General features: G+C 38.0%; 1 protein-coding gene across 2 annotated transcripts; it reads right to left on the bottom strand.

The window, feature by feature from the left end:
• Positions 1-2711: 2711 nt before the first annotated feature.
• LOC9271771 (myb-related protein MYBAS1-like) lies at positions 2712-5759 on the bottom strand. 2 transcript variants are annotated; one of them, XM_066311063.1, is made up of 2 exons: positions 4419-5759; positions 2712-3698 (listed from the first exon to the last, which is right to left on the bottom strand). In XM_066311063.1, exons 1-2 carry the CDS (start codon positions 4678-4680, stop codon positions 3100-3102), a joined length of 861 nt encoding a protein of 286 aa, XP_066167160.1. In that variant the 5' UTR covers positions 4681-5759; the 3' UTR covers positions 2712-3099. The 2 variants fall into 2 exon arrangements, with proteins under 2 accessions (XP_066167160.1, XP_015639553.1); XM_015784067.3 differs by having other exon boundaries at positions 4477-4870.
• Positions 5760-9376: the final 3617 nt, after the last annotated feature.

The following is a 9376-nucleotide window of genomic DNA, read 5'->3' as shown; positions in this document are numbered from 1 at the left end:
ACCATATCGTGTCTCCTTGTATCATAAATTTATTATAGGAGTTAGTTTCTATTGGCTATGCCCGTGTTTAGTTCCCAAGTTTGAAAAAAAAAAGTCACATCAAACTTTTCTACACACATAAACTTCCAACTTTTTCGTCATATATTTCCAATTTCAATCGAGCTTCTAATTTCAGCATGGAACTAAACACACCCTTTGTTTGGAAGCCAGTTATTGTGGCAAGACTGCAGCATCTTAAACAGTGTCTCTATTGCTGATCCAGTTATTGCAGACTTGCGGTATAGCGCTGTGACTTTCGAACACAACCATTATTTAAAAAACAATATATACTACTAGTACAAGTAAGGTCATCACGCACATCTTTCAGTAACAGAAAGTAGAGCATCGATGGAGGATGAAAAGTTTATAAACGCGTAGGGGGGGAATTTATTCAGCTGCAACAACTGACAGAATCTGTGTACATTTGATGAATAATAAGCCAAGAATATTCAGCTTTATGTAACATGTTTCTTCCCACAAAAAAAATAACACTAGCTCTACTTTATGATGTACCGGTAAGAGAGAAACAAGGGCAGGCATGATTCTTGCTCTCTCTACCAGGGGCCATCAGAAAATATCAATGTGATGTTACTCTCAAAAAACACAAAATAATTGGAGAATTTGATAGCCAAAAAAAAAAAACAGTGGACCGTGGGGGAACATAATTAACGGAGGTGAGCTCACTGATCTTGTGTGGGGTTACTGACACACTTTGTCACTAGCTAATTAATGCCATTGTGGTTAACCACTAGTGGTGTAAACAAATCACAGAGATAATGCTAGGTTAATCAGAATTAGGAGCATAAAGTGATTGCAAAAGGAGAAAAGAAAGGCCTTGGCCTGCCTCCTTATCACCACCTTTCCCACCATAAATTTTTATTCAATTCATCCCTTATCACCAAAGCCACTTGGCATTTTTCCTTTCTTGCAAGTTGCATCAACCGTGGAGAGTTATGCTAGAGCTACACCTACAAAATAAACTCATAGGATAGGGCATGAAATTCCTCTCAGTGAGTTGTCAACAGTAACACACACTCTGTCAGTGGAGCATTTTAAAGGGAAGCTAGCTCTTGATATGACTACTAGGTGGAAACTCAGCGTGTTGCTGCGTGAGATTTTGGATTTTAGAAAATTCTAAGCATGAGTTGCAAATTAATTAACTGGATTTTAGGCTAACTAGATAGGGCTTGGTTTTGTGGTTTTCAATTTAAGGGCACTATCTTTTCGCTTATGCTTATATTTATCAACCAAAATTTGAATTTTTAACCTTAAATTTGGAGTTGATTTTAAGATTTTTTTTCATCGAAGTTTATTTTCCAACATTTGCTTTTAGATCGCTAAGAACACATATATAAAAGTTTTATTCACAAATTACTTTTCGTTTGCTATTATACCATTTCGCTTATTCCACGAACAAGCGAAACGATGGCTCCGTAAATGTCATATATGCCATATTCTAATAACTAACAATTAATTATTTGCAATGTGAAGACATGTTATCTGATCAATTCTTCAAAAACTAGAACTAATTATTCACCAAAGAAGAGAAAATAAATATATATATTGCGGCCGTTAGTTAGGATAGATTTTATATATATATATATATATATATATATATATATATATATATATATATATATATATATATATATATATATATATATATATATAAGCGACCGAGTTTTTTTGCTAGTGCGCGTAGCAATTTTTGGTGCCCATAGCCCAATAGACGGTGTAGATCAGCCATTAATCCACTCTCCTAATGACAGTGAGATTAAAAACAGCTGTATGAGATGTGGTTTGAACTATTGGAGGGATGGAAAAGTTAGATGTGAGGAAAAGCTGGAAAGGGACATGCACAATATATGGCATATTGGGGATGCATGGTGATGAATGGATGGATGTATTATCCCTGGCTTCTGAATTCCTTCCCTACCATTTCAACCTGCTGCTCATGGCCTCTTGATCTGAGCTTGGCATATATCTTTTTGAGTTACTCTCTCTTGACTTGTGTGTTGCTTGGAGAGAGTTGTATTATTAGATTCCCATGAAACCACTGCCGCCATGCACTAGCTATACTGTGATTGCTTGCTGGTATCTTGGAATATATAAAATTTTTTGGGGGGTGAAGATTCTGTATATTGTGCATGCTCTATATGCGCTCTCAATGTTGTTGGGAGAGAGTCAAGATTCTTTTGTGTTAATTTCTTGGGATATATAGAACCAAGTTTCAGATGATATCTAGGTCATCTGATATGGCAGCACCATGAGTACTTGTTTGATGCTTGGTGACGAACATAATTTGCACAGCTAACCACCCTGGAATTAACTCCTCATGTAAATTAGGGGAAGTTTAATTATGAGATGTTAAAGTATTAATTAGTGAATCACTGGAAAAAAAAGTCCCTGGAATGAGCTCTTCATATACATAATTTTCTTTGAATATGGTCTCTTCATATATTTTTAGATAATGGAATAGAATATATTAATTGCATGAGTCTACTTTTGACTGTATTTTGGTACAATTGAAATTCTACTTCTTCAAATATGTCAAACTCTGTTAAGCACTTAATAATGGGTCCACTCTCATCTGAAAAACCTCATTAGCACTGCACCAATACAAGCAAATTAAAACCAGTCACAGAAGGCCGGTTTTTACGAGGTAGAACAGGTTAATTGCAAACCACTGCTTACACTGAATATATGACACATAGTACAATCATAGTACATATACCATGAAATTAAAGCAATATACATATAGCACTTGATCCCATCAGTCTTAACTACTAATACTCTCTCCCCTACATGTACACAAGCTAGGCATGCTGATTGATCAAGCTATAGCTAGATATATATAAAGCAGAGTTGTCTGACAAGCAATGCATAATACGTGCATCATCAGGTGTAATTACAGTAGACAGATGCAAGGATATGCAGTGCAAATATAGATTTCGCAGTTCGTTCATCAGATGATGAGAGTCGTCGTCGATCGATCGTCAGCTAATTAAGCTAAGAGCAGCAATTGAATTAAGGCGTTGCTTGTTTGCAATTTGAGTAGTACTATTGCGAGGCATCGAGCATCTTCTTGTAGTACTCCTCGTCGTCGATCCTCCACAGCGAGTAGTCGGTGCAGAATTCCCAGACCGGCGACGGCGGCGAGGCCATCGCCGCCGCGTCGTAGCAGCTCGTATCGGCTTCCGCCGCCGCGATGTCGTTCCAGAGCTGGTCCATGGTGTAGTCCATCGTCAGCAGCTGGCTCGCCGGCGTGGTGGCCGCCGCCACCAGCTGGTCGACGGCCTCGTCGTCGCCGCCGCAGCTGCTGCTTTCTTGCAGCGCCGCAGCCGTCGCCATCGTCGTCGTCGCCGTGGTGAGCGAGGAGGACAAGGAACCGGAGGAGGTCGTCGGCGCCGGCGATGGTGAATTGGTCTTCTTCTTGGCGTGGTGGGCGATCTTGCGCATGTGGGTTCGCCAGAAGTTCTTGATCTCGTTGTCGGTGCGGCCGGGGAGGCTGCGGGCGATGCGGGACCAGCGGCTGCCCCACTGGGAGTGGAGGTGGAGGATGAGGCGCTCCTCGTCGGCGGTGATGCGGCCGCGCTTGAGGCCGGGGTGGAGGTAGTTCACCCACCGGAGACGGCAGCTCTTGCCTGTGCGCTTCAAACCTGAAAGGTGAAACCACCAAGGCCAACATGTGCCAGGGAGACAGCCATCCAGAGGAGGAGGAAGAAGAAGAAGAAGAAGAAGCAGATGGTTAACACCTCAGTTTCCCGTGCGTTCTAAGCTCATGCATGCATGCCTCCATCTCCTAGTTAAGTACTGTATCATCCATCGATCATCGACCGCCTCTAGATTAATTAACTTCGATCATGCAACACCGCATGTTAATTTACGCATGCATATATGTAAAAGCCATCACATCGATCCCCACAACTGAAAATGGAACATTTATGTGTAGGCATCTTAACCAATTCAGAGTTTCAGATGAATATCAAATTTTGTTTTATCAATATGCATATCTAAATCAATTTCAGAGCTCCAGATAAAAAGAAATCAATTATTTGTATTGATGCATGCATCTAAATCAATTCATTCAGAGTTTCAAATAAAAAAAGAATCATTAGCTGTTGCCAAATTGGTATATATGAAGAAGAAATTAAATGTGATAAGGGGATAGATGGATGGATGGATATATGCATGTGTGGGTGTTGCATGATAAGAGAGAGAGAAAGAAGAACAAGAACAAGAACAATCAAGAAGAGAAAAAAAAAGAAAGAAAAAGAAGCAGTCGATGGATGGATGGATGTTTGATGGGAAGGAGATATATATAGAGAGAGAGGGAGGCATGCAGTGCATGTAGCTAGGTCACCCGCCACCGCGCAAACCTGAGACCTTTGCTAAGAAATCCCAACGACGTTCCCCGAACAAGCGCACGAACCATACCAGTTGGACGTCCTCCTGCTCCGTCCATGGCCCCTTCCTCATCCTACCTCCTCCACTTACTTCTTCTTCTTCTTCCCCTTCTCTATTCTTCTTCTTCATCTTCGTCTTCATCATCTCGTTGCCTCCTGAACCACACATCATCCTCATCATCATCTCCTCCTCCGCTTCCGCCTCCGCCATCGTCGCCGCCTTCTTCACCACCATCCTAGCTATCTCAACACCTCAAAACAAGATCGATGAACAAGCTAGCTAGCTAGCAAGAAAGGTATACTACTCTGAAATATTGTGAGTTGTGAGGAGGAAGAAGAAGAAGAGAGGATATACTTGTTAGCTATGATTAATAATGGAGGCTCTGTAGTGGCCACTTGGGATATATATAGAGGGTGGAGGAAGAGGACAAGCAGACATGGACAATTGGCAAACCTCAATCGACTACAAATAAGCTACTAGCTAGCAAATTAAGTGATGAGTGAGTGGAATTAACCAAGTGCCAAGTGCCAGGTGCATTGCCGTCTGTATCATATCATCTCACATCATCAGTGCGCCGTGATGTCTGCAGCTTAGCAAAAGCTATAGCTAGTGCAATGCACATCGATCTATCTATATTGGTCCATGATTGCAACGATCGACGAGCTAGCTAGCTGGAGAGTATGATGGCGATCGATCCATCGCTGCATGCTGCATCCATGGATTGATCGATCGATGGCTGCAATTAATTTGAGCGTGCCTGGCTCGTGCCCCGGCCATTTCTGACCCTTCAATTCCCCAATGTGACACTTCTATTTCCCAATATCGTGCTTGTTTGCTTTGCCTCTTTGTCGTATATACCTCCAAGGACCATTTGCAACTATCTGCAGTATTGTTGCTGTCATATGCGTGTTCAACAACCCATTTCTTCGAATTCTTCTTCTTCTGCTGCTTCTAGTGTTGGTGATTTCACATTTGTCGCCTCTCACTGCCACGACTAACAGGTCCTAGATCACCTTTTTTTTTCTCTCTCTGTCTCCAACGTTTCAGAAGCACCAACAACGGCTCACGATATGCGCGGGGTTAGATAGTAACAATGGGTGGTGGCGGAGCCAAAAATTTCTCAAGAGTAGGGCTCAATTGATGTAATTTTTATAGGTTTACTTTCTTTTTTTTTCTAAATTCTTAAATTTGGAGTGCTTTCAATGGGTATTTAGGACCAGGAGTAAGGCTCTAGCCCTAGCTGCCCTACTCCTGGTTCCGCCCTGTCAATCAGTGTATAGCAATCTTGATATATCTACCAACAACAAATCAAAGTGTCACTTCTCATCTTTCGCCTTCTGTATGACTTAGGGTGAACGTACAGGAAAGGCCTCACATGTCTGGCGATTTTTGGTGTATTGGTGCATCACCTTATTTGGTGTTACGTAGTATTTCCTTTATTTTTTAATATATGACGCCGTTGATTTTTTTATATATATGTTTGACCATTTATCTTATTCAAATACTTCCTCCGTACTCATAAAGGAAGTCATTTAGGACAATGTTTAAGTCAAACTTTGCGAATATAAATCATGAATAACTCTCAAGTTGTTGAGTTTGAAAATATAAAAATTATATGAATAGATTTGTCTTGAAAAATACATTCATAAAAGTATACATATATCACTTTTTAATAAATATTTTTATAGAAACAAGAAATCAAAATTGTGTTTTGGAGACCGCGTTGCTGTCCAAAACGACTTATTTATTTTATTGTGACTTGATTTATCGTCAATGTTCTTTAAGCATGACTTCATTTTTTTATATTTGCAAAAAAAAAGAATAATACCAATGATCAAACATTTATCAAGAAGTAAACAACGTTATATATTGAAAAATTGGAGATGTTACATATTAGTTGATTAGGTGATGGTGCATCTAGAGCATATGTTAGACTCCGTTGGCCGATGCAATCGTGTCTGGTAAGTGGGTTAGCCTTGAGTTTTATTTGCTCTTGATGTAGAGATGCAATTAGCTGCATAGTTTTGAGCATCTTTTTTTTTAAAAAAAAATAATCAGTGGCTCTCTAGCGAGTGTTGTTGCAATTGTTCTAACGCCCCGGCCTCCCTACCTTCAAATCAGTGGAGAGATGACACTCTAATATGGTCTTAGACAAGTCAACACATATGAGATGGAGATCCCCTTACATGTCTTGCATGATTCTTGACGCCTTCTAGACGATCAATAGCTAGCTAGCAACTGCAACTATGTTACTTATTAACTCACATGTTGCAATTCTTAAGAATATCCTTGCTTCTTTTCTAAAGGAAAAAAAGAATGAGAGAACTTGTTCTCTATTGATGATTGACAAAAAAAAAAGGATCAGGGCAAGCATGCAGCCCACATTCTAGCTTGCATGCATCATATACATAGAGATAATAAGAGATATCCATGCAAAGCTGAGTTAAATCAAAGTATTTTGTGTTGATCAAGACTTGAAGTTAGCTTTGTATTTGACTTTTGAAATATAGGTTCTACACTTTACCATTTTATTATGTACTTTATTTCAAGTATTTTGAAATATAAGTTGTGCACAGGCATAGTGAATTTGTAGTGCAATATTTTGAAACTATTTTCAATTAACAACATATCTAATATGTTTTTCATGTACCTACTCTTTTTACATACATATTGGAAAAAACATTTTTTTCCTAGGCCATTATTGGAAAAACTTTTGAAAAGTGCACAGTTGACATACGTAAACTAGACACTTTCTTTGAAATTAACATTTGGCAGGAACTCTGCCATTATATTAAGGCAAAATTTACTACAGTACACTTAAAGTTCATTGTCTTTACTGTAGGACACCCACAAAATATGTATTGGTTGCAGGATATCGTGAAAACATGGTAATTATCTGCTGGACACTTAACACATTATTTTTATTATATCCGGTGCAAATAGAGAGAGAAACAACGCGGAAAGTATAAATTTGCCCTTTTATCCATTGGCTTGTAAGACGACTTGGTCTAGGTCGAACTAGACCCAATCGATTCTCACTCCGTCGATGTAGTCCATTCTCACTCCCCTAGTCATGGTAATTCGAAATAAACCTAATAGGGTTATTAAAAAGAAACATATCCTACGGGCAAACTTGTCTTTTCTAAAAATTTCTCTCTCTATTTAGACCAAATATAATAAAATAACATGTTCATTGTCCAATAGTTAATTACCATGTGTTTTGTGGTGTCCTACAAAGATTATAAATTTTGAGTGGCATGCAGCAAATTTTGCCTAGCTTATATTAAGAAGAGGGGGATTACAAGTCAGTTACATGACTAGCTATTTGCTAAAAAACATCTGTGGCAACAACAGCATTGCCGCCAGAAGGAAAAATTTGCATACTTATAGCTAATTCTTGTTGATTAATATATTCTAACGTCGCTAGCAACTAATCTTGATGATTATCTTGAAAGTGATTTTACAGTTATTGAGGATATATCGGGAGGTACCATATTTTGTGTAATTTTTTTCTATCTTGAAAGACTTCATATTTCTTTCTTATTGGTCTTTCATGGCTAATTATTGCAACCAATAGTTGATTATCCTGGAAGGTAAAATTACATACTCATATTTCCTATTGGTCTTTCATGGTATCTGTGATATGAATTTGATGGTTACTTGCCATGTTTATATATTACTCCTTCCCTAAATATTTGATGCTGATTAGTTTAATTTTGATCTAAGCAAAGAATAAAAATGGAGGGAGTACGTCCTAACAAGACAATAGTACTATGTTTTGTATAGAACAAACTAGAATTGGCATAGCCAATATATATGGTTTCGAATTAAACAACTCGCACTTTTAGTTAGTTTGGCTTCAATGTCGGAAAAATATAAAAAAGAAGAGAGGACTAGCAATTTGCAACGACAAGCCAACATAATGAACAATCTACAGCTACTGATTAGAGCCTAACAACAGTGATCTTTTTTTTTCCTTTTTCTTTTGAGAGATGTGTGGAGTGTGGGGGCATGTCATTAGGGAATTAAAGCCAAAGTAGTCGCCGTGTGTGGTCTACCACTCAATCTTGCTATTAGTGGTATACATTCTACCCAACGTTATCGCACAAAAAGGTGTACACCACTATCCATTTTAAATCATTGTTCTTCTTAGATTTCTCTCTTGCTTATTAGTACTTAATGCCTAGAAGAGAAATGGTTAATCTATTATACAAGGCCAAAACCAGCCACCAAGTTTACTGTCAATACATATGAAATGCCTTGTTAATTAGTATCAAGGAAAAAGAGAGATTTGTATATACAGTTGTTCATCAGGGAGTCTAATCCACATTATAATATTGTAAATTCACTGCTGCCAAAAGGATTATTGTAAGAAATCAAAGTTAGTGTTGTATGTTAAATATAATTCTACTTCAAAAAAAAAAGTCTAGCGTGCCCCAATGGGTAATTTGGTTAGTTAACATAAAATTATGCTCCAAAAGACAATCAGGGCATACGCATAAAAAATTTCATACACGTAATAGTTAATTTTTCATACACATAATAGTTTTCATAGAAATTCTATGGAACAAAATCGACGACTCAGTTTGGATTTCCAAACATATACAGAGAGGTTCCAAAAAAATTTTAAAGAAATGAAGATATATAGATTACGGCTTCTACACCAACTAGGCATGCATACAACCATTTACTAAGTATAACTTTTATAACATCTTTTAAAGTAAATACTACATATTGTTCTTGTGCTTAGGTAGTGTTCATTTTAGATTATTGGCAGATGAAATATGATGGATGATCTACTAGATTATAACGATAAATTAAATATTATATATATTATAAACTGGATAAATAGTTTAAAACAAATAGTCTAAAATAATGCAATAGAGTTTTTCTTTAAGAAAAGCATGAAACAAAGCAATCCATGACAACC

The sequence above is a fragment of the Oryza sativa genome, chromosome 5, assembly GCF_034140825.1.
Source record: "Oryza sativa Japonica Group chromosome 5, ASM3414082v1".
Taxonomy (NCBI): domain Eukaryota; kingdom Viridiplantae; phylum Streptophyta; class Magnoliopsida; order Poales; family Poaceae; genus Oryza; species Oryza sativa.
Note: the sequence above shows the minus strand (reverse complement) of the source record. Positions and strands in the feature narration are given on the sequence as shown.